Source organism: Carassius carassius, chromosome 42, assembly GCF_963082965.1.
Source record: "Carassius carassius chromosome 42, fCarCar2.1, whole genome shotgun sequence".
Lineage (NCBI taxonomy): Eukaryota > Metazoa > Chordata > Actinopteri > Cypriniformes > Cyprinidae > Carassius > Carassius carassius.
The window spans coordinates 13,087,822-13,115,093 of NC_081796.1; the positions used below are offsets into that span (position 1 = coordinate 13,087,822).

At 36.7% G+C, this 27,272-nt stretch overlaps 1 protein-coding gene across 3 annotated transcripts in view; it reads left to right on the forward strand.

Annotated features, from left to right (window-relative positions):
* LOC132123774 (double-stranded RNA-binding protein Staufen homolog 2) overlaps positions 1-23,511 on the forward strand; it is a 154,087-nt gene extending 130,576 nt beyond the window's left edge. The window contains exons 14-15 of one of the 3 annotated variants that reach the window (XM_059534402.1): positions 19,564-19,670; positions 22,271-23,511. In XM_059534402.1, the coding sequence (XP_059390385.1) occupies positions 19,564-19,670; positions 22,271-22,364 (201 nt within the window). In that variant the 3' untranslated portion in view covers positions 22,365-23,511. The remainder of the gene's footprint in view (positions 1-19,563; positions 19,671-22,270) is intronic. The other 2 variants (XM_059534403.1, XM_059534404.1) reach the window with 2 other exon arrangements.
* Positions 23,512-27,272: the final 3,761 nt, after the last annotated feature.

The window sequence follows — 27,272 nt, forward strand, 5'->3', positions numbered from 1 at the left end:
ATCAACAACCGATGTTTAGAAGCAAGTCCCTGCCCTATGTGTTTTCTTTTTCGATATGCGCTTCACTTAAATGTATATCAGAATGCAGAAGAGAAAAATTTGTGCTACTTCCATCACGTCGTGACTTCATGCAATTTGATGTCTAATACACTTTTTTATTTGATCCATGATCACACTTTAAAGGGACTCCCGGAAAATAGTTTAATTGGTAAAAAATAAAAATAAATAAATAATAATAAATACCTTTGCTTTGTATTTTAATGCTTACAGAGTACAACAGCTGGGTTCCCTTTAACTAAAAATTAATTTTAGCCTGAATGCATTGTAAGTCGCTTTATATAAAAGCGTCTGCTAAATGCATAATTTTTTTTTATTTATGGGAAACTGATTTTGAATGATAACTAATAAACTTTTAACAATGTTTGATTCAAATCAAAGTTAGTAATAATATGATTCCCAGGCTTGGTTCATGGCTTATAACTCTTTATAACAGTTTTATATATATATATATATATATATATATATATACAATTATTTGCATCTCGCAAATTTTCATCTTACCTCACGCTCTTTCAGTGTTAAACTTACGCTTTGCGCTGGCTTTTTCTCCGCCTGCTTTGATTTGATTGGCCATCTCATTTATTTTGACATTGACATAGACAAAGTTCACCTATGTCTAGCTCCTAAAGGATTGTGTGACGATGACGAATGATTACTTTAAGATTTATGTTGGTATACAGTTTGCCCTGTTGTAGAAACCAGACCGTAAGCTGTGCTTTTAAGCGACTCTTTATGATCAGATCATGACAAATACTTCATGTTTTTGAAATCTTTACACTTTTCCAGTCATTTTTCTTTAACAAAATAAATATCTTAATAGAAACAATTATTTCTTAGTTTGTGCATGTTTTAATGAGTGATATTATTTCTAATCATTAAACAGGTTTGTGTTGCCTGACTGATGTTTGCAGTGGAGCCTGCAGTAGTAATAATATTACTTTTGTTGTCACTTAGAAATGCACTTTTGTCAGTAGCTTGAGCTGACAGTAGTAGAAACTTAGGTTATGATGCAGAAGTAAATTTATGTTCTTAATCGCAAACAGTAACATCTTTAAAAATAGCAACAACCTCATTTTTATATGGTGAAATTTAATAATTCTGACTCTTTGAGTTTCATCTAAATTAACCATTGGTCATCCATAGTAGAACTACTGCTGTCAAACGATTAATCACGATCAATCGCATTCAAAAAATGTTTACTTAATATATGTGTGTGTACTGTATATTTATTATGTATATATAAATACACATTTATATTTTTAAGAAAAATATGCTATGTTTATATATTAAATATATTTATAAAGATTTGGAATAAGTGCAAAAACACTATAGCTTATTTGCAAAAAATACTGTAATTATATTCCATTAATACATGTCTACATTAATAATATGATAAAATTCGATATGAATATTCCACATTTGTGCCATAATACCATTGGCAGTTAGTGTTACTACAGTAAATCGATTTGTAAATTGAGAATTGAAAAGTCTTCTGACCATACCATTGCGCACAGTGTTTCTCCTGTTTGTCAGCGCTGTTTCATCTGGATTTAAACTAGTTTCTAACTAGTTTAGAGTCATTCGTGTTCTTCCCTGAATTCAAGCGCTTCACACAGGATCTCACTGCACTGTTTAGTGTCGCGTGACCGAGACTCATAAGCGAGTAAACGCATCTGTTCTAGTGAGCCAGAGATGGTCTTACTATAGGGAGATGAGAGGGTCTGTATTAAATTACTGTTGGAGAAAACATAACAGTCAACTTGGATCCTGTTCAACTTAAAAACCAATCACATTATAGCTTCGACGTCCTTGAATTTCAGTCAGTTGTGCAACACTCAATCGCCATTAAAGGGTCATGAAACCCTAAACCAATTTTTCTGAGATTTTAACAGAGGTAGGTGTGTTTAACACCATAGAAGACAATGTTATAATCTGTAAAATTTAATAATAGGATATAAATGGTTAAATTTGAGTTTGTATCGGCTATTTTCGTCTTCCGGGTTTGAAATCTTCATCAAGTCCACGTCACAGGATGTGACGTTTTTCTGTACGGATCATACAGTGATGACTCATCGTTCTCTCATAATTATTAATGAGGCTGAGCCTTCATATCCAATGAGAAGACATTTCACTGAATTAATCATGATACCACGTGGATCTTTTCAATGATAGACCTGTCAAACAAACTGTGATATTGCGTAGTCGATGAGAGAGGCGATCATGGGACGCAAGTGTTTGTATGCGTGGTGCAAAAGTTCAAGCTTTCCCCGCGATGCTGCCAGGGCTAGAGTCTGGCTCCGTGCGGCTGGTTGGCCATCCACAACGGACACATCTAATTTATATATATGCAGCAAACATTTTTCTCGAGAGAGCTTCGCCTCTCGAGAAGTCCTCCACCTCCACAGAACCCTGCGCGCTGCCGTCACTGTATATTTCTATGTCGCTGTCCATCTTTACTATTGTTGTTCAGGTGGCGCGTCGATCTAGGCACGGAATTTTTTTTTAACCGGAAATCTATTATTTGCAAATATATTAATTTATAGTGTGTATATAAAGTATATAGTTGTTTATAATGACATTATAATTAATATGTACATTTAATATGTTTTATTCAATAGAATTTGATGACAGGGCGTTCAGTTACTTTTGAAATGACAGAAATAGTGTCAGTGTATTGCCAGCTTTTAAAAAAAAAAAACTTTTTTTGCTTACGTTTTACGACACATTTGTAATGATATGCAATAACAGTTATCCCTGCCGTGCAATACCACATCCACACTCCCCTCCCCTTCTCACAGCCATCCACGCCCATTTCAGTTGCATTTTTCAAAAACAGTGTGAGCTAGACTTGCGCTGAAATAGGGGGGTTTCATGACCCTTTAACAGATACCATAGCAATTAATGAGAAGTGCCATAAGCTGTATCCCACCTGTCGCAAAAAGTCAGTGACTTCTCTTAAAAAAATAGATTTTTTTCCAGTGTAAACTCTAAAAATTGTTCAATACAAAATTATTGCTTAATGTAAAACTTGTTATAGATTAGCTGATAGGTTGTCGATTCATTAAATTATAAGCTGTTGCAGCGTAGTGAAGCCTCTCATTTAGGGCTGCACGATTAATCACATGCAATTGTCATGCGTGTCAGATGAATCGCATGCGGTTATGAACGCAATATTTCGTAGCTTGTCAGCGAGCTACAGCTCTGTATATAGGGCTTGGGCGTCGTGACGTCATTACTTGGCATGGCCGCCACGTTGATGGCCTCCTTTACTGCTACTCGGACTACTGCGTAGTGTTTAGACGTACTCCCTCTCATCTGTGTGTCTTAATTTGATTAATTAAAAATCTATTTCAACCATGGTAAACCGTTGCTGTATTATGGGGTGTAATAGCGCGACACATAATCGCCATGGGGAAAATAAAATGAAAATGGATTAACTTTACACCGCTTTCCTGCTTGGAGGCGCAACCACGGAGACCATAACATCTGTTGCTATCCCTCTGCTGACAGCAAAAATTCGTACTACAAAACTGCTGCATTAACTAACGTTAAGCGATTTGTTAAGCTAGGTCTAACGTGACTTTAGTTAAAGATTGGCGTGAAATCGTGCTCTCACAACAACCACGCTATCTTAAAAAGCCCAACATCACGCTAAGGTTGCTTTCAAGTAAGCAAAACGATGCTTTGAAAACATCTGTTTCGCTGGAAGGGCAATGAGTAGCAACATGACAACAACACAGAGACTTGACAGGTCCGATTGAAGGGCTAACGGGATATTTTACAGGAAAAAACTAAAACTGGAAGACAGCGGGAAAAGAGAGAACCCCGGAAAAAACGGGAGGGTTGACAGCTACTAACTACACTTTTGAAACACATTGTTAAAAGTCCATGTGTGAATGGTTGTTAGCAATAACGGTTACTAAACTAGCAGCTAGGTAGAACGCAGTTTACCGGATTACTGTATACTTTTTGCCGCTGTTCCGGTTCTATGATTTGCAGCTCCTGATTCCATCCATTTGTGAACTGTACATGAGACTTCAATGACTTGTAGCTTCGGAACTATTCTGAAGTGTAGGCGCTCACAAAACAAACAAGGTAGCCGAAGATATCTGTAATGCAAAAGTGCGTCAGCAAGTCTTCGCCGGTACTCCACTCTTTGTTGGAAATTTCATATGGATCCAAACCGTTAATAGGGCAGATTTTGTCCACATACCTGTCCCTGGCATCCCTATTTAGCGTATCCCTATAAATCCCACAACCTTTTCGTGATTTTAACATCTTTTTTTTCTTTCTCCCAACTCTGCTCTTCTCATTCAACTTGCTGTATGTTTACATTCACGAGGCTAGCAACATGGCCGCCACGTCCCAGAATGCAACTCTGCGCCCAAGCCCTATTAAGTGCAGCTCCATTTGAAAGCAGCTGATGGACATTTACCGCTAATCACAGAACCAGCTTTACTGACGAGATATGCATGACAATCGCATGCGATTAATCGTGCAGCCCTACTCTCCTCCATTGACATCCATTCAAAAAAAAAAAAATGGCATCTGGTCTCCTTTTCTGCATACTGGTAAACCGGACCTGTTACCATTAGCCCTTACATTTGTTTGATAAAAGGTTGCAGGCTTGCCTTCTAGTGGCCTTGAGTGAGCTCGAACTGTGCTGCCATTTGAACTTTGAGTCGAGCAGATAAATGCTCCATTTGGCCAGATCAAATTAGTACTGCTGATTCGTTCCGCTTTTGCCACATAAATGATGTTTTATTAACAAGATTCTGGAGGAGCGCATCAGATACTTAGCCTAATCAACACAGGTGGACCATAATCAAGTAATCAATCCCATAGTATAAATATCGCTGACTTACCTCTATCCATTTATGGTTTATCAGCATCCCTCCTCCACCCCATCTCCTCACTTTGAGTTAACTTTATAAATAGACGGGGAAGGGGGGGGTACTCTAGGTTCGGGCCATTCCTGAGCTCTGAGCCCTTCCCCGGGCAGCACGCCAAATATGCATACCATACCGCAGCTAATTATATGTAAGCGTGAACTCGTGAAACATTATATCGAACATTTATCAAACTCTTCTTATTGTTTTATATCGATTTATATCGCGATAATGATCAGCCAGCCCTATTTTGGAGCTAATAGATCACACTTTTAAGACTTCAAGAAAACAGTGAATAGCCTACAGTGAACATGGGGGCTGCAATCTCAGTGGTCAGTTTATTATTTATGCAAATGTCAGGAAGTGATTACACGCCCCTACCAAACCACGGTTTCCTCACTGTAAAGCTTATGATATAAAGGTCCTTTCCGCTAGGTATGCAGTGACATGACAGCTGCCAGCTGATAAGCAAACATCCATTTGCATTTCCTATCCGGTCTCGATATTTGTTATGATGAAATCTATAGATGGTAAGGAAAAGAAAGGACTGTGGAGGGAAACCCACCATATACAGTTGTCTGATAGGCTGGGTCCTCGTGTCCACCCACTGTTTTCCATTTTGCTTTAGGCAACTCATGCGGACCAGATTATAATATGTGTGATTATAATATGAGGGAGAGAGCTGATAAAAGATGCTCCAGGCAGAGAAGAAGGGAATCCTTTTTCCATGGTGGCATCCCTCTATCATAGAAAGTTGAACTGTATGATGTCAGTGGAAGACTAGTTTCCTGAACCCACATTAAAACTGCAGAATCGTTATTGGATGATCAGAGTGTACTGCTTAAGTGTTCTCAAGACTATACTTAATCCTGACAAATGACTGGGAAGTGATTAAATGAGATGTGGTCACAACTTTATTGTAATGAAATTCAGATTTTATATGCGTTTACTACAGTTCAGAATTTTGGGGTCAGTAAGATTTCTTAAAATATTTTTGAAAGAAGTCTCATTTGCTCACCTAGGCTGCATTTAAAATAATGATAATAATAAACACAGAAAAATAATAATATTTGAAATACTATTATAATAAAAAATTAAAATGTAATTTATTCCTGTGATGCAATACAGATTTTTCAGCATCATTACTCCAGTCTTCAGTGTCACGTGATCCTTTAGAAATTATTCTAAAATTCTGATTTGGTGCTTTTAATGTGTCCTTTCTGGATACAAAGTATTGATTTCTTATTAAAAAATTGTACTGACCTCAGTATTGTATATATTGTAATCTCTAGAATATTTATCATATACATATACTAATGCACTTGCGCTATATTGTTTATTTTATTTCTCATTTAATTATTTTATTTATTTATTTTTATTTCATTTTCAGTTTTATTTTTATTTCTGTTCAGTTTAAATTTGAAGTTGCTTTGGTACCTCGCTTATCTTATTGTTTGATTTCTTGTTTATTTAACATTTTTAAGCATGGGACATTTAAAGGAATTCTTCAGAAGAGTAAGTTTTTCCAGATTTGAATCAAAAGTTTTAGTTTTTTTACTGAGCCACTATGCCTGACTTACTGATATGATGTCATATCAATGACATTCACATTAGGTAAATGTGTTTTTTTAATTCTGAATTATGGTGGAGCGGGTTAGTGCAAGTTTTCTCTCTGATTTATAGTACGAATGTATGTATTTTATACAGGGAGTGACTGTTTTAAGCTATCTCAGTTAGATGTTAAGGTATGCAGTACCCTGCACCTCTCCCATGTGGTTTGTGTTCTGACATGGGAGGTGCCATCCACGGTGTCCGAATGACGAACAGATGAAGGAGCCCTCTCCAGCCCTAATGACGCATGACATGCTGCTGCGTCTTGGGTCCTAATTTATGGCTTCCTATGTCAGCAGAGTCCTTCTCTCCAGGGAGGTTCAGGCAATTATTGACCTTGCATTCTGGACACGTTCCATGAGAAGGCAGAATCTGGAATTTTGATGACCGTACTCCGGGCCTGTGTGAATGCAGATGTCTCGACCTTGTTTTAAACACAGTTTGCCATGTCCAATGACAGGCAGGTGTGTTTTTTCTTTAAAGGAAACTTTTCAATTTAGCATTTTGCAATTTGTAGCATAGCCCTGTATGTTGTGAAACATTGTTCAGCTAGATTTTATAAAAAAAAATAAATAAAAAAAAACAGCATTTAGAAATGTTTACACATGCTACAAAAGAATCTTTGCACTTTCAACTTTTATTGAGTAGCTTGGATTGCTTCCATGTTGGACATTTTTAGAGTTCTAAATAAATCTCACTTTAGGTACTGTATCATTATATATCAGATCTTTTCCAAATGACTAGCCCAGATTATTATTTTATTTTATTTTACTTCCCTTTTTTCTCTGATCAGCACATAATATCCACTTTTGCATTGTTTAAAATCCACTTGCACATACAAATGAATGTGGTATTGTAGACTGGTAGTTGAACTTTCAAACTTTTTTTTTTGGTATTTTCAACGTTGTTAAGTTGAGTTTCACATTTTTAGTTTATTTATTTGTAGTTTTATTTTACACACTAAACTCATTTTTTGACAGCCTTATAATTCTCAGCGCAGTCTAGTGTTACTAAGACTTAATATTTTAGTTTTCCGTTAGTTTTGAAGTTTTAGAACCCATTTAATTCAGTTTTCCAGATGTTTTTAGTATTTTATCTTCATTTTGTTTAAAAATATATACATTTAATTTGTGTTAACAATAACAATAGTTCCTAATGGTTCTTCACACCTAACCCTCTTGTTCTTTTCTCACTAGTCTGATTGGAGAATCCTAAATCAACATCTGGTGTTGAGAGCACAATCACGTTAAAAACAATGTGAAATGCTACACTCTAAAAAAGCTGGGTTTATTGCCGCTCATCAACACGTCCTAACCATATGCTGGGCTCTTAGCTAATTGTAAAAATGTCCCTTGCCTCCGTACACTATAAAAAATGCTGGGTTAAATACAACCCAGTGCTGGGTAAAATATGGACAAACCCAGCAATTGGATTGTTTTGACACAGCAGTTTTGACCTAATTCTTGGTAGTAACCCAACCGCTGGGTCAAAACAATCCAATTGCTGGGTTTGTCCATATTTTACCCAGCACTGGGCTGTATTTAACCCAGCATTTTTTATAATGTACGGATGAAAGGGACATTTTTACAATTAGCTAAGAGCCCAGCGTATGGTTTAGAACGTGTTGATGAGTGGCAATAAATTACGTGCGAATGTACGGAGCGTTTATCACTTGCCATTTTCACCATTATTGCTTCAGAGAGAGGGTCTCTTTGTTCTTGTGTAGAGAGGGGATGTGTACTCATCTCTCTGATGCACCACAGAAGTGTCGGAAATAGTCTGGAAGCTGGATTTGATAAGCGGCTGAAATTCCACATCTCCCTCCTATTGGTTTCTTCTTTATGTGTGATTTCACAGCCCATTGAGCCGAGGGCTCTGGTATGTCTTGCTTCCAGAGTGGCTCATTTGGAATGGCGCTCATCTGCTCCCCGTCTGATATCCGGCCTGTTCCAAACTTTATGGATGTGAAATATAGGTGGTGTAGGACAGGGAGCCTCTCCTCTCCAGGTGTTTTGGGCGCAGGACGGCAAGTTTCCAAACGAGAGGCAGGAATGTTACTGTGAGTTGTCTCCAGAGCTTTGATGTCTGAAAAACGGTGGGCTTTCTATGGGATTCTCTTTCCATTGGCCTCTCATGTTACCGTTGCGCTTCAGAGGGCTGCTGGCAGAGTGGATTTATATGCCCCTTTTAAAAATGGGAACAACTTTTTCTCAATGTACATTTCACTGTACAGATCTCTCATAAAGTGACTGTGCACATTTTAAAGGGATAGTTCACATACAAATGCTAATTCTGTCATCATATACTCACCCTCATGTCATTCCAAACTAGGACAAAAAATGCCTTTGTAAAGCCATAAAAAAAAGGAACATAAAAGCGCCATAAAAGTGGTCCATAAGAGGATCCAAATGCCTAAAACTATACTTAGCAAGTAACAAATCTTTCAGACTTGTTTAGTGAACTGGATCAAACAACTCACTTTAGAATCCAATCGAATATAAAGAGCTTGAGCATTTAAAGCAGCAGACGACATAACTTCAGTGTGTGCTTATAATAAACAGAACGTTATTATACATTGATGTGGACGCTTTTATAGTTACCATTATAGTAATCATTCTTGGTGTAAACATGCCTTAAATGACAGAATTGTCATATTTTGGTGAACTATCCCTTTAAATGGCAATAAAGAGTTTTCCCTCCGTCTCTCCTCCTTAGCGGCTGTAATAATTGTTTAGTCTAGAATGAGAAGTGTCACAACTTCACCGCCGTGAGTCATCCATAAATTTGAATTCTTCCATTTAGCTCTGATCCTTTGGCATTAGGATTCTGACGAGAAAGCAGCTCTGACTCTTTTGATGTCAACAGCCTGTAAAGTTTTGTAATAAATAAAACAAGGAGCAGGATTTGTGTTTCCATTCTCTCACCCGAGCTTTGAATGGCTCAGAAACCCATCTGTTGGATAGTCGGGAAAAAGCCCAATGGTATTGGAGGCTGAACCCGAGCGGAAGAGATTGTGTCTGTGTGTACACCTGCAGAGTGTTTGATTGCGTTTCAGATTGTGGGCCTGTTTATAGTGCTGCCAAAGACACAGTGAGCGGTTCCTCGTCATCAGTAGTTAATGGAGGACTAAATGGGCTGTGTCTTCTGCGGCATGTCTCATAGAGATGAGGTGGCAGAGAAAACAAATGATGAAATGCCGATCAAAGGCCAGCAGGGGGCCAGGACTGATGCTCTTGGAGTGGACCGTGGATGAGCTTTGGTGGGAAGCTGTGCCGGACCATGGGAAAAACCCACTGAACGACCAGATGCGAGCTTAAGCCTGGGCTTCATCTCTGCCCATGAAAAACATGAGATGATCAGGTCTAATAGCATACATTGCTACGCCCATCTCACAAACTCTTGAACTGAATGTTCTCAGAATTATGACACTTATGTTTCTTTGAACCTTGGGTTAGTGGTTGGCACAAATAGATTGAGCCATGGTGCTCATGTGGGAAATGCAAGTTCGAATCCTGTTCCATCAATAAAGTAAGCAAATTTTTGCTCAGTTTGGGTCTCTAAATAAAACTTATTTCTCGAGTTTGGGCTCCATTTTCTCCTACATGTTATACAGTGTTAACTATGTTACATGTGATACAATTTTTTAAAAAAAATTTTAATACATATATTTAGTCTAGAATTCAAATAAACATTTCAGTTTATATGTTTCTTATGGCTCTGCAGGGTTATAATGACATTTTATTAAAAAATGTACATTATATTTAGTCATTAGCAGATGCACAAATGAGGAACATAAGCATTTTAGCATACAACAGCCAACAATATTGAATTCTTTAGTAAATCAGAATCAGATAGTAAATAAGCAACTGCAGAAGTAGACTCAGTTCAATCTTAGTGAATCCCCCCCTCAGTGGCTTTACTACAGGGACTGACTGAATGTAGTTAATGCTTGCTTTCTACGCTCCATATCCATGAGTGATAGGCTGTCAGATTCTCTCTACTTCAGCTTGAAGCCTTCCATGTTATCCTTGTTGGATGCCCCCCCTGTGAGAGCCAGGTCGATAGAGGTGCTTGGCCCTGTCGATCCATCACCCCCCTCTCTGTCCACAAATTAGCCTCAGCGGCATGGAGCTCATCTCTTGGGGAAAGAGCCACTGTTTAGCCAAGGCAGTGAAGGAAATGAAAATGCAATCAGGGAAACCATTAAAGCATCTAGAAAAATGAGTCCTCACTGTCCTTTGACAAAGTCCTCCGTTCGTCTTCCTCTGCCGCCTTTTTAGTCCGCACCGAGATATTTAGCTATGACACATTCCACATTCCACCTTTTTTCCATTCGTTTGATTCCAACAGTGAGCTGATGAATGCGTCCTGCAAAGCAGCGCATGTCTTGGTTTATCGATTGAGCTTACTAATGCCTTCGCTGAGTGGTGGCATGTTATATAAAACAAGGGGGAGTGATGTGGGGGTGTCACCTGGGGTCCCGGGACAGCACTACTTCTGATCTGATGTTCTCAATGACAGAGATTGACCACTTCCGGGTTGGGAGCTAGAATAAATATATTTCAGCCCATCAGTGATTCGGCCGTCTCACTCTATCTCATTAGAAAAAGAATGTTGTAAGTGACTGTTTTTACAATGGATAGTTGGATATTTATCTTTGAGCGCTCTGTATCGTGATGGGCTGCTGGGCCTTTATCACAAGTCTGTCTCCCCCGGTGTGATTCATGGTCTTGGTCTGGCAGTGCAAAAGCAGATGCTGCTTATTTACTCAGAGACTGTAATGGCACACACACACAACACCGGTAATTACCCTTTTGATTGCAATTTATTGGCCACAGGAGAGGATGAGTTATACGCTTTGTACCGTAGAGGCATCTGCATCCGAATCCATCAAAAGTCCAAGCTTACGTTTACATCTCAAGCCTCATTTTTACCCGGAATGCGTAGATGGCTTACGATGCGAGGCTACTTAAATCTACTGTAAATGCCATGGTGGATTTAGTCGTGAAGAAGGTTTTTGATGGAATTTAGAGACATGTTTTGTTTTTGATTTATTAGGGCACTTTGAATTGATGTTTTGGGATGGTGTCGTTTCCATAACATGCATATGTTCCCTGATGTAAATTAAACGCATATTGAAGTCAAATAGCAGAGTATTAAGTTGGCCTACGGATGATTTATTTGGCATTCAGGAAGCCATTTTGGTGCTCGCTCTTTCATTGCAGTCCTGAGAACTGTGAGTTTACCGGGGAAACTCAGAATGCCTTTAAATTATCGTCTGGAATATTGAACAATTTCCTGGCTGAATAATGTCCTCCTTATTGAGCCTTATACAAGCTTGTAATCAATCACCAAAACAAATTTAATTTAACCCTGATTTATTACCGCTCCAAACACCTCTGGGAATTTACATGCATGCGCTGGTTAACGGACTACAGCCGTACAGTATGTTCCATTATAGATAAGAGTTTGTTTTCCAAAGATTTCCCAACTAGATAAGACATTCCACACATAAAAAGCTCAAAAGGGCTTCTTAGATGGATGAATACAGCACTGGCCGTGATCAAAATGACTTCACTTTTCACCGTTCGCTGTGATTTGACTGTCATCTTTGCAGATGTGATGGCATAAACTCACTAACGTGGCTCGTTTCCTAACTAACTGCACTCATTTCCTGTGCTTTGGCCAGCTCAACTCCATTTTCACATTAGCACATGATGAACTATTCTTTTAAGATGTTAAGTCAGAATCTGGGTTTTTGTCAAGATTCTGTAAGATGATTGGGTTTGTTTCAGGCCTGTCCTATTTATTGACTGTGAGGCTTTCCGACTGTTAGCAGTGAGCCCGAAAAGCAACCATTTAAGACACACATAAAAAACATTCAAAATAAAATGTATAGACATCACTGTGGGGAAAAAAAGACTTTTCTTTTTACAGAATAAATAGATAAATACATATTTGTATACATTTATATATAAACACTACTGCTCAAAAGTTTGGGGTAAGTTTTTGTTTTAAAGAAATTCATAATTTTATTCAGCAACAATGCATTAAATTGATTAAAAGTGACAGTAAAGACAGTAACTTTATATTAAGAGTCCTGAAAAACTTTTTTAGTGGTTTCCACAAAGATATTAAGCAAGACAAGAAAATTTGAATGATTTCCAAAGGATCATGTGACACTGAAGTGTGGGACAGTGTCTGCTAAAAATTCAGCTTTGCATCAAATTTCAATTTAAAATATATTAAAATAGAAACCAGTTATTTCAAACTGTAATATTATTTCACAATATTATAGTTTTTACTTATCTCAAAAAATAAAGCCTCAAACTATTGAACAGTAGTGTCTAATTTGTATTTATTTATGTGTTTTAAATAAAGAAAAATATCTGGACACCTCTTGGTTATCAAACATTACTAAACCATTTGCAGATGCTCCTTTAATATTTTACATTTAATTCAGAATCTTGCTTTAAGTCTAAGTAATATTAATATTTTAAGTTATTAAAAGTAATATAATAAACAACATTATGTACAACCTTCATATAGTTTATGTTATGACTGATCTGAGATCAAATGATATTTTATGCATAACACTTATCAAAGTCTGTTTTATCTGAGATGAAGATGCTCATGTAGATACAACAGGGTGCCTGAGACAATTAGCTGGTGTTATTTGATCCAGCCAGATACTGATTAATCGGGGTGAGGAATGCACACACAGCTGTGCATGTGTGGTGTCCATGCCTCTTGTGAGTGGGCTGGGGTGATGGGGGTTTGGGTTCAGAGGGAATAGGCTGTCAGCTGTGAGAAATGTCATGGTTGTTGCGTCCCATGCAGCACATCTGGTGCTCATTGGCAGGATGCTGGATAGAGCATCAGCCCCGACAACCAGGTGGATCTGCCAATTCTCAACCCGCTTCTGTCACTGTGAGGGTCTCCCTGCACTCCTCCTCACAACACTCTCACTAATCTTGTTTTCTTTCGCTCTGAGTCCCTCTAGAGCCATGACCCTCGGTCGTAGTCATTTTATTTAGTCCTGCTGAAAGGGCTTCAGGGATTATGGCAGACATGTTTTATAAGACTTCCTAACATCCGGTTGAAGAGAGCAGCATCTGCCTGTAACATCTGACTGCCAACTCACAGACAGTCTTGCAGGATACATTTCCTTTATATAAATGATGCATTTAAGGCCATTATGGCCTGTGTGCACTTAACATGGTTGGGTAAAATTCTGTTTACTGCATGCAAAAAATAATTGAAGGCTTCTTTTTTCATTCATTCATTTACCATTAAGGAATTTGGATTCACTTGGACACCCCATACATAGTCTCAGCCTCAGACATCACATCCACAGACTGTTGGCTAGGGTGTCTGATGCATATGGGACACAAAAGTGGAAACACTTGAGTGTCAAAGTTGTCATCGGATTGGTTGAATTCTACAGGATTTCTGTGACGTGTTTCACGTTCTTTAACGTTTCGCCTGGAAACAAAGATGCCGTGGCGCTAAACCCCCTTACGAAAGAAGAAATCCATAGTGTTTACAACTGTGAAGACAATCGCTTATCAGAATCAACTAAACTCTAGATTTTCAAAAGTATGTGAAATATGTAGAGTTTGCGGCATAGAATCTTTAAAATATTGTGGAAACATTTCCACGCCGTCAGTCTGAAGGTTTTGCTATGTGAGACCACCCCACACATTATGTTCAATGGAAGTGACAGGAAGACAAAAAGTACTGAATTGTTATTCAAATGCTTTCTCACAACAGAAGAGTTTCTTTAGGGGCCGTTCACATATTACGTATTTTGCGCTCTGAAGGTCGTTATTTCAAATGAAGATGCGCAGCAGGTGCGCTCATAATGGAAGCGACGCCCACGCGGTACGACGCGCTCATTTCTTCTGTCTTCATGGATAGCGCAGGTCATGGCTGCTTAACAATGGCAGACGTTTCCGGAGCGCAAGTGCCCGATGGCTTTGGGGGGAAAAAGCAGAAAGCGGCGCACCTAGCGTTTTCCACATGTTTTTAGGCGCAACGTAAACGGCCTCTTAGCCTAACAGAACAAACCACTGGGACAAACGATTACATTAATAATATTGACAAATTGTTCTGATTTATATATTTACTGATGTGCTTTTCACTGTACTCTTTTAGGTTATTAGACATTTCCAGCATTATTATTAATATTAATTATTATTAACCCAAACTAAGACGATAAAAAAGTTAGAGTGATCTGTTATCAGAAGTGAATGTGTCCAAGTAATGTTCATTTCACAAATCAATTTTTTTTTCTTGAATTTTAAGATCATAGAATCATAGAATGAGCTAACATGAATTAATTCTAGGCAGATGCTCATTAAAGCGATTAGGATATTACAAGTGAGATCATAATGATTATACTAAGACGATTAAAAAAGTTAGAGTGATCTGTTATCAGAAGTGAATGTGTCCAAGTAATGTTCATTTCACAAATCAATTTTTTTCTTGAATTTTAAGATCATAGAATCATAGAATTAGCTAACATGAATTAATTCTAGGCAGATGCTCATTAAAGTGATTAGGATATTACAAGTGAGATCATAATGATTACATTATATAGAAATTTTGGCAGTTGTGCATGTTGATTCAAGTTGGCATCATCTGGGGTCCTTGCAGGGGTCAGTATAATCTCTTCAAAGGTGTTGGGACATCTGAAGTTTGGATCCACACTGTAGCTGGTGTAATCTCTAGTTACAGTACCTTGAGATTAGGGGTATATAGGAGGTAGGAGCAGAAAAGCAAATGGAAAATAATTAACGTAGATGTGGTTCATAATGTTTCAAGCAAAAAATATGTTTGTGACTTTTATCAAATATAACTGGGAACAAGGGTATGAAATGTGTTATGTGAATGTGAGGCTAAAAAGATGTGTCTTTAATCTAGATTTAAACTGAGAGAGTGTGTTTGAGCCCGGACACTATTCCAGAGTGTAGGAGCAAGATGAGAAAATGCTCGCCCTCCTTTAGTGTATTTAGTGTATTTAATACCTGTATCCTAGGTATTACTAAAATTCCAGAGCTTTGTGATCTTAAAGAGAGTGATGAATTGTAAGGCATAATAAGAAAAGCTAAATATACAGGAGCTAAACCATTTAGTTCCTTATAGGTCAGAAGCAATAATTTGAAATCAGTATGGAACTTAATGGGTAAACCAGTGTAGGGAGGATAAAATTATAATATGATCATGTTTTTTTTTTTTGTTTTTTTTTACTTGTTGGGAACTCTATCAGCATTTTGGGCTAACTTTAGCTTGTTTATTGAAGATGCAGGGCAACCAACTAGTAGTGTAATACAGTAATCCAATCTAGAGGTCGTGAATGCATCAACTTTTCTGCGTCAGAAAAAGATAACATACTCTCCCTTACGAAAATTAACCATGGTTTTATTATAGTAAAACTGTAGTAACCCGTGGTTTTTTGGCGTGTTGACTACCATTTGTATAACCACAGATTTACTACAAATACCATGGTTAAACTATGGTTAATTTAGCAAAACCATGGTTAATTTGTGGTTACCATGGTTTAACTATAGTAACCATGGTTTTTTGGTTTTATTTGTAGTAAAACCATGGTTAATTTTCATAAGGGCTGTAGCTTAGTGATGTTTCTGAGGTGGATGAAGACTGTTTTGTAACATAAAATATGATCTTCGAAAGATCAGTTGCTGTCTAATATAACACCCAGGTCTTTAACTGCAGATGATGACATAACAGTACATCCCTTTAGTTGCAAATTGTATTTTAATAGATTCTGTGTGCAGGTTTTTGGTCCAAAAGTAATACCTCCGTCTTGTCTGAATTTAATAGAAGAAAATTACTGGTCATCCAATGTTTAATATCTTTTAACACATTCTGTCAACTTGGATAGTTTAGAAATTTCATCTGGTCGTGATGAAATATATAATTGAGTATCATCAGCAGAGCAGTGCCAAGTGGCAGCATGTACATTGAAAATAACAGAGTGCCTAACACAGATCCTTGTGGAACCCCATAATTTACTGATGTTAACTTGGATTTTTCACCATTTAAGTAGACAAAATGGCAGTGGTCTACTAAGTACAATCTAAACCACTATAATGCCTGTCCCTCAATACCAGTGTAATTTTGTAGTCGGCCTTAGAGTATGTCATGGTCTATAGTGTTGAACACAGCACTAAGATAAATTAAAACTAGTATTGAGACACATCCTTGGTCAGAATCTAGAAGTCATTTGTAATTTACAGTTTTTGTGCTATTATGAGGCCTGAATCCTGGCTGAATTTTTTATTTGATACATACAGAGGTGGGTAGTAACGAGTTACATTTACTTCGTTACATTTACATGAGTAATTATTTGGGGTAACTAATAATTTTCGGAGTATATTTAAAGATGGGTACTTTATACTCTTGCTTGAGTAAATTTTTGGGGAAAAATCTGTACTTTTACTTCGTTACTATGGGCGACGCTCCTCTCGTTACTTTATCTTAATGCAATAAATGTTATAAATGCTTCAGTTTATTCCAAACGCGCCGTCTACTTTTCTCTGGGCAATGAGCGATGCCCATTCGCGAATGATTCATTCTTTTGAGTCAATTCTGTTCAAAGGCTTGATCAAACAATTGGCAAACGAGTGAATTGGTTCATGAATCAGTTTGAATGAGTCGTTCAGTTCCCTGCAGCACGCGCTGAGCATCTGAAGCGGTTCAATCAGAGTTGTAACGTTTAAGAACAGAAAGAGCGTTGAAAACATGGATATGGAACTGCACTGAATTGAAAGCAAATCTGCAAAGGCTATTATTTGCTAGCGATGGAGATCCTTATTAGATGAACACCGCGTGTGCTGTCTACTGTTCAACAGGTAATAACTTGGGCTACATTCGATTACAGTACACGATACCTCTGACATTAGTTTGTTGTACATGTGAGGCTTATTACTGAGGGGAGTCAAGTCGAATGCAGCTTCCAAAAGACAAAAAATAGCCGATTAAGATTTTATTCATTTTAATACAATAACACCGGTGCGAGTACGTTCAGCAAGTCATCATCAGCTGCTAAATTCAGATCTGTGATTGCTTGCTGGCGCTGAGCCAGAGATAGATGCGTTTATACAGCACTGCGCATTATAACCAATCACACAAGATTCTTTTGAGCTTATTAAAGTATTGGCCAATCAGAGGCGTTCCGATGAGTCATCGCTAAAATGCCGGTGCTTCCTTCACTCGCTCACTGACTGAATACCCCTTTCTAGCGAATTCTCTCGTCAGAAACAACAAAGTGCAGATGTGTGTACGAATCTTTAATTAAGATATTGATTTCACAGTGTTAACAGTTTCAGTGATTTTAATGGGAGTTTCTGAGAGTGATTGAAATCTAGACTGTCAGTGAAAATGATCTTTGATAATGCAAATGTTATTTGCTCTCTTTCTGAACAATGAAAGATTAGTAGCAATATTTATATCACATTAACTTTCAATGTTAAATTCTCATTTAATATAAAGTCAGTCGTATTAAAAATATGTTATGGCATGACACCTATATCTGTTACTTAAGCAAACAGACAGGGTTTTATAATAAATTACATAAATTGGAGTAAAGGCTGATGAAATATATACATTTATACACGCACACATACATTACATACATTTTATCTATATATCTAAATAAAAAAAGGCTCAGTATATATGACCCAAAGTAACTAGTAACTAACTACTTGAGTAGATTTTTTATCCGATACTCTTTTACTCTTACTCAAGTAACTATTCAAGACTAGTACTTTTACTTGAGTAAATATTTCTAGAAGTACTTTTACTTTTACTTGAGTACAGTTTTTGGGTACTCTACCCACCTCTGGATACATATATAGTATAGTATAGTACAGTACAACTGAAGTGACACTAATTTTACTAATATTTTAGACACAATTGGAATATTTTAAATGGGTCTGTAATTTACCAATTCATATGGTTCTAGTTATGGTTTCTTAATGAAAGGCGTAATAAATGGCAGCTTAAATATTTTTGGTATATGACTTAGCAATAGACACAAATAAATAGTAGTGAGAATAGGCTCTTCTGCTATAGGTAAAAACTCTTTCAATAATTTAGTGGGAATAGGATCTAGTAAACATTGCTTGTTTAGATGTAATTATTAGTTTATTTAGTTCTTCTTGTCCTATAGTTGTAAAGCACTGTAATTGTTCTTTAGGAGCAATAACAGAGGCTGCATCATAAAACACAGTCAAAGATTGAACATTTATAAATTTATTTATAATTGTTTTGATTTTCTCTGTGAATAAATTCATAAAATAATTACTTCTAAACTGTGAATAAATTCATAAAATAATTACTTCTAAACTGTGATGGAATATTCAGTTCAGGTGATGTCTGTTTATTTTTTAGTCTGGTGACTGTATTAAGTAAATACCTTGGACATCCCTCTTTTGTTTGTTTTATATATATATATATATATATATGTTGAACTAAAATTAAAATGGAAAATAAAAATATAAGCCAATTAAAAAATATGCTAGATACTGTAATAGAGAATAAATAGAATACTGGCATACTTATACTGGACTTATGGACAAACTTTGTGGTTTTGTCCACAAAGTCTCTTCTCTGCTGTTCTTCCTGTGTACTTAGCAAAACAGAATATCAGTTACACCTGAGTTATGAGACATTATTTCAGCACACTGTGTCCGCACACTTGATTTATTGCTAATTCTTTGCATATCAGCCCATAACGTGGCCAACTGGCAACGAAAATCCCACTCACTGGCTGGAGGAAATGCTAGCCTGAAAAAGTTGACCTAATAACATTAGATAAACGTTAGATAAACAAAGAGCTGGAAGGAGCCAAACAAAACAGAGGGAGCAGAAAGCGTCCTGTCAGTCTCGGGTTTCTGATAGTAAGTTTTATTTAAAAAGCAACTGATGTGCGTTATGTGGTCTCATTCAAAGCCATCTGTTTCCATACCTCACACAGGCTGCTCTTAGTGCCTTGAAACAGCTGTCAGAACAAGGACTGGACCCTGTGGATGGACCAATCAAGGTAGAAAATGGATCTTGTGACATGTATGTACATACAGAGCCGTAAGTATGCCACACCACCCTCGTATAACATCTCCATTTAAAAAAGAAAAAATCACATATGTAAATGACTCCCAACCAGAAGAAATCCGTTATGTTTTGATGACATTATATAAATGACAAAAGTGCTCAGAGGCAATCTGGGTAGCCATTACCTTTTATATAAACTGTTAGGAGATTCTCAAGATGATTTAACGAAATGGACATGATTTATTCTTTTTTCCATTTAAATATTTACAGATCATCATGTTAGCGGCCTTGAAATGCTTCCCATGTGTTGTTCCACGCGGAGTTAGCTTAATTTAAGCCAATATATGGGCCCGATTCTTGCATAAACCCGAATGAATTCAATGTTTTGAATGCTGTCCTGAAATATCTGATGTAATATCAGCCCATTACAGAAATAAAAAAAGAGTTTATTTAAAAACAACTGCCACAGTGTGAGTATACAGTGCTGGTTTAATGATTGATTGACTGATTGAGATCATTGTTAAAAGTTATGGGGCGGGGGACACAAAAATGTATCTGCTTTGCTCATGAATATTAATTTTGTGATTTGACTGTCCTAAATGATTTGCATAAGGAAAGACCTTATGCGTCTGTTCACATGACCACTTATAAAAAGTAGTCATTTTATGTAACCAACTACAGTTTTTTTTTCTCTGCACTACAGCCGAACAAAACAAAACTTTTAAAGTACCCCTATTTCGAATATTGCCTTTCATGCAGTGTGTAACATATATGTAATATATGTATGTAAATGTAAAAAGCCAAAAGTGCATGATAAATAAAGTTCTTGTCTCCCAAAAAGAAAGAAACAATTCTGAACAGCCTGAACAAGTCATCAGTACACGTCACTGGGGTAACACATTTGCATAATACCCGCCTATGTTCTACATTGGCCAGCCGCGAACAACTTAACCCGCGCTGTACACTGTAGCTTGTTTGTGTCAAGAAGATGTTGTGTCCTACACTGTAAAAGTAAATGTGTTTCATTTCCACTTCCAAAAGATGAGGCTGCAAAGAATCAGTGGTTAAAATTCATTTTTTCCCACTGTACCACAGCAGTATAACCCCAGCCTTTGAAACTGATGGCATTTGAACTGACATGCACACCAAACATCTTCATAAGCTTTTAATGAGAATGGAATCTGTTGTAAGTGAAAAAAGAAGTATTTACCACAACAATAAAAGCTCTATGGTTTCACGTTTGAAAGCGTATTGGACTGTTAAATAAGTACCACGTCACAGTTAACTACAGCCTGTTGGAAGGTATGAGCCATTCAAGATGTCTTCCAACTTCCTGTTTCAGTTGAAAACATGTCAACACAGAAAGGAGAACTACTCATCACAAAAATAACTACTCATTCTATGCTTTAAAGGATTAGTTCACTTCCAATTTTGTCCTTTAAATGTCACTGTCTGAAACCTGTTAGCTCATTTTACTTAATGACTAAGAGACACACACACACACACACACACACACACACTGGCTGAGCTTATCTTTTTCACAGAAACACACAATATGAAACCCACACAATATGAATTGTTTCCCCAATCTCTCCGCCCGCAGTGGAAACCCTCACGCCACTCCACTCCACGTCTTTGCATGATCTTTATCCTCCTGTAATCAGAGGGGTTGCTGTGGGAATGATGAATCTCTGTCATATCCGTGATGAACACAGCACTGGAGAATGAAAAATGAGAATGGAAATGATGGAAATGATAGACACGCCAGAACGGAATTCTCACCAACCCGTTCAAGAATATTTTCATAGTAGGTGTGCCGTAGGAAAAGGTTAAAGAAATGTTTATTTACAGTGGCTTCGGCTTCTCAGGCATGAGCTAGAACAGAACAAAGAGGAGAAACTACCCAGTTTAACAGCCCAATATGGGTCACAATGAACGGGGCTGATGGGAAAAAAATACTTCAGTAGAAAATTATTTACTGCATTACTTTATATTATGTACATATACATTACTGTTCAAAAGGTTATTTGATCAAAAACAGTAATATGGTGAAATATTATTAACTGTTTTGTACTTTATAATATTAAAATGTAATTTATTCCTTTGATACAAAGCTGAATTTTAAGCATCATTATTCCAGTCTTCAGTGTCACATGATCCGTCAGAAATTATTTTTATATGCTGATTTGGTGCTCAAGAAACATTTTATTATTATTATCAGTGTTGAAAACAGTTGTGCTGATATTTTTGTGGAAACTGTGATACGTTTGATTTCAGGATTCTTTGAGGAATAAAAAAGCTTTTAATTTCTTAAAACAAAATTAATAAATACTTACCTAAGTTTTGAACTGTAGTGTTCATGATTATATATTAATTTATAATATAATTTTATTGATAATGATAGAGCCAAAAACTTATTCTTAATGCATTCTTTTCATCTATTAATCATAATTAATAAGAAATAAATTATTATTCTTTTTTTATTAGAGGTGTTATGTACAGTTCTGTATTTTTATATTTTATTTTTGTGTTATTTATTATTTTATGTTTGTATTATTATTACTTTATTATTAAATCGAATGCAGTGGTGGTCGATCATTTTCATCCTCCTTTGTACTTTGTCTGTCTTGCAGACAAGTGAAACGTCTAGCCGAGAGGACGGACAGCAAACCGACTAACTCAGGCACCACTGCTCAGGACTGCAAGGATTCAAAGGCCGTCGTCTAGGAGCTGAACCCACCCCCCGGAAGCCCCCACGACCGCCGCTGCATCCTTCTACATGTGTCAACATGCAATATGGTGGATGTGTCCCATGATACGAAATGACAAAAATAAAAATAAAAAAATGCATTATTTGAGTCTATGTGAAGACAACACTATCTTAACACATTTATTTACTCTAGAGTTAACTAAAAATAACAAGTAAGTGAAATTAAAAAATAAAATAAAATAGATAAAAATGTAATGCATGGTAATGTTTAAAAATCAAGGGAAATTTCCCCATTTGATAGATGTTTGAGTATTATTTTCACCTTGCCTCCAAGTGATATGGATTTAAAGAGGCTTATGTCATGCCATTAGTATATACAAAAAATAAAAAATAAACATTATTGGGGAAAACAAAGTTGTGTATCTTATTTGGGGGGGTTATTAATTATTATTTCCTTTTCTCTTTAATCTATGAATAATAATGCTTGAGTATTTAAAGATTAACCGATGCCAGTGCTGTGAAGTCGTAGTTGTTGTCTTCATATATAGTCACCCAGCTTACCGTGTATGCTGACATAAAGCATTCATCTATCTATATGGATGTATATGACTTGTAGAATATCATATGCAGAGGAAAAGAAAAAACATATACTACGAGTGTAAACCAATGGATAAAACTGATGCTAGAGGTCAACAGCACAGGATCACCTATGTTACGGCTGATCCATAGTGTCCAGTTGAACAAACAACCCTATGGCCTTCTATAAAGCTCCATTAAAATGAGCATTTTGTTAAAGATTCTTGACAGAAACACAAGAGGCCCTGAATAGTGATCTACAGGTACACCTCTTTTGCGAAGTCCTGTTTGATGATTGTTTTCTTCTCCCTTCAGTTTTGTCCAGCACATCTACACCTATGTTGTGTGTTGTATTGACTCGATACATCAACTGAGTGCTTTTAAGGACTGCATTCTGGAGAAAAGAGAGGCTGTGATCAATACCGTAGAAGACAGGCTGTCTTTTCAAAACGGTCAAGTCGTAAAACAGTTATCTGAAGCTGGTAACCTGCTGGAAGAGCGTTTTTCTCTTGCTTGAAGATATACGGTGTAATAACAGAAATGTCAGTTTCTTAAAATGCAGTAAAATCACATCAGTTCATGTTGAAACTGTTGGTGTCTGTGCTCTTCTTTCCCATTTGTTTTTCCATGTTTTAAATTGAGCAAAAACCTAAACATTTCGAAATATTTCCAGATTTAAACGGGAAAAGAAAATCTTAAATCTAAATGCATAATGTGCATCCGTGATATCGAACGCAAGTTCTTAAAGGGACAGTTCACCTAAAAAATTAAAATAGTTATTTACTCACCTTCCACTTGTTACAAACCTGTATGAGTTTGTTTCTTCTGTTGAACACAAAATAACATATTTTGAAGATTGTTTGTTACCAATCAGTTGACGGTAGCCATTGACTTCCATACTATTTTTTTTAAAGCCATACCTAATAACTAAAGAAACAAACTCATACAGGTTTGGAACAACTTAAGAATGAGTAAATGATGTCAGAATTAAAATTTTTGAGTGAATTATCCCTTTAAGATCATGTTCTTTGTAACTACACAGCCATGTTTTCATATTTTCTTGCCAACACATGGGTGTGAATTCAGAACCACGGGCGATTTGCTCAAGCATATGGCGAAGTGCTGTGTCATACCTAAAGGGACTTTAAGGCTCAGTAACACATGAACTTTCATCTATGAGTCTTTCAGCCATTGCAACACAGCAGTCTAAAAATAGATACATACCATGAGTCCAGTCAGTATCACCAAGGAAACGGTCATTCATTCATACTTCGATGAATGAATGATCACTGCCATATAAAACCAAGCTCAACAATTGTAAAAACAAGTCTGTTACTGAATGTGTTTTCACATTAAGCAGAATTTCATTGAAATCTGCAATGGTAAATCTTTCGCCCATTTAATTTAGCAAATGTATTGCAATATGCTAAAAACAATCGTAGCACCTTTACAATTGTAGAGCAACGTGCCATTTAGAATCCTAGCAAATGTATTTGTAATTCCCTAAAAACACTCTGAACACCTTAGCAACAGAACAGCAACATGCTAAAAAACACTCCCTGATAGCACACGTACATCACATAGGCGTCTGTTTGATGTCTGCAAGACATATTTTTCACGAGTGTTCACTAATCTGCAATACGTCTATAGGATGTTACCTATCAGATGTCAAATAGACATTTAGAAGATTTCTTTAAGATGTCTATGATTTAGAATGTATGTAAAAGTATCAGATGTTTGTACACATCAAATGGTTTCCAGACGAAGACATCTTTAACAGACATCTTACTGATGTACGCGTGTTATCTGGGCTATAACAACAGTAATGCATTGAAAACACTCAGTACATCTTGGCAGAACAACAATAATGTGCTAAAAACTCTAAGAACACCTTGGACAATATATAGCAAGGTGCTAAAAATGTTCAGAACACCCTAACAAGTGTTGTTCAGGAGAATCAGGTATATAGTGTACTTATCAAATATACAGCAACATTTTAAAACACTCTGATGACCTTAGCAAATGTTTAGCACCCCCCGAACACCTTAGCAAATGCCTAGCAATATGCTAAACTTGCAATGCCTTAGCAAAATAACTGCAATGTGCTAAAAACACTCAGAACATCTTAACAAGAGAATAGCAATTTGCTAAAAAAAAGACTTAGAATGCCTTAGCAAATGAATAGCAAGATGCTCACCTTAGCAAGTATACAGCCACTCGCTAAACAGTGCTTGTTATCAAATGTATAGCAACATGCTAAAACACTGGGCACTTTAGCAAACGTTTAGCAACTCTCTAAAACCACACAAAGCACCTCAGTAAATGCATTTCAGTATGCTAAATTTGCAACACCTTAGAAAATGCATATCAAAGTGCTAAAAACAAATACTAGAGCAACAGCAAAGCGTAAAAATGACTTGGAACATCTTAGCAAAATAGTATGTGCTAAAAACACTTAGAACACCTATGTAAATCTATATTAAGGTGCTAAAATCACTCAGACTACCTTAGCAAAACAATAAGAATGTGCTAAAAACCAGTCAGAACGCTGTAGCAAATGTGGAGCAACACCTTTGTAACCACTCACGAACACCCTAGCATTTTGGTGTTGAGTTTTGTGCAAACAAGCCGTCCAAATTTATTAAGAAAAAGTGAAACATTAGTTCAGTTTCTTTGTTGACTGACTGTCCTGTGGGTCATGAAAAAACAGATCATACATCAATGAGATGGCTTTTGTAATTATTACTACCAATTACAGGTAGCTGTTTTTAATTTAATAAAAAAAACATCGGATTGGGGAAGGAGGAACTCATTATGAAGGCTGATGGATTGACTGTTGTTGCCTGCCCTTGTAAATGACCTCTTTCTCCTACTTGTTAAATATATTCACGGACCAATAATCATTTAGCACATTATTAATAGTTTTATGTGCAGATATCCCTGAAATGTGAAATTGTGAATAAGGTTAAATATCATCCTTCAAATGTTATGGCGTGGAAAGCTACTAAAAATCATCGCCAATGAGAATTGCTTTGGCCCGTAGGGCAACAAAGTTAATTGATTTTTCCACCAGAATGAAATTTTATCGACCTTTTAAAGCTAAATTAGTGGTTATGTTACTCTGCTGAGCGAAAGGGAAGAGAAATCCAGTTGGATGTGCAAAGGAAACATTTCATCTTGTGTTTTCAAAGCTGTGAATTTCTGGCACTGTGAAGCTTAATTATTTTCTTAGTGGGGAGTTGCTTCAGTAGACTGAACCTATCTTGATGATTACTGTAGTTGCAGGTTTTGAATTGTAAATATTTCAATGTCTCTGTATTAACTCTAATCTCTTGGTATGGACCATCAGGCCAATTAATCAGACTCAAACATCTCTACTCCTGGCTACTGAAGTCAGTTGCTTTAAGATAAACAATTGGCTGCCCAAAGAGCTGTATGTCTGCAGTGCCTCTTGCTATGGGTTTGTGAATGACTGACCTATGATGAGGCTTCTGAAATGAAAACATTTCCTGGTTTAGTAGTCTAAGTGATTGAAATTTTAGTTGTTAATAGTTTTGCAGGTCAAAATGACCCAAACTGGTTTTAATACAATTCCTCAAAATTATAAATTCTTATAATCTCTTCTGTTCACTACGGCTCAATCAAAAATTCTGTAATATTGTGTGACTGCAAAAGCTGCAATTTTTTAGCATCATTACTCCAGTCTTCAGTGTCACATCTTTCAGAAATCATTCTAATATGCATATTTGGCTCTAAATGTGGGGTTGGTAAGATTTATAAAAAAAAAAAAAATGAATTAATTAAATAAATTTTAAAAATCCACACACTACACTAAAAATTACACTAAAATCCATCCAGCATTCAATTCTTGGCTCGGATGTTGTTGAAACTGAGGGGTACGCACTGCATACGTTCATTCTCTGAATCACACGTACGCACATTTGAGAAATGTTTGTAATATCACCTGTAGGATCGTTTCTATGGAACATTTTATAAATGAGGCCCAATGGTGTTTAGAATGGCACACCCTTTTTCACTCAGTCTACACCCACTCAACATGTAATAGATCTGTAATATTTGGAAAAAATAACTCCCATGCAATTCACTGTTTTTGGGACTTTCCTCACCTTTTAATTTTGAAAGTTATTACTATGAGCAGATTCATCTCTTGTGAAACACTCTCAAGCTGTTGTTGAGCTGTTCAGTAAGTAAGGGCCATGGTCATTCATATGTTTAGCAATTGAGGACAGGCCTTTCTTTCTTTCTTTGATGCAGTTCCCCTTTAAGTAAACTCACTTCACAATCCCTTTCACAACTACAGATAATAGGCATTTTGACTTGAATGGAAC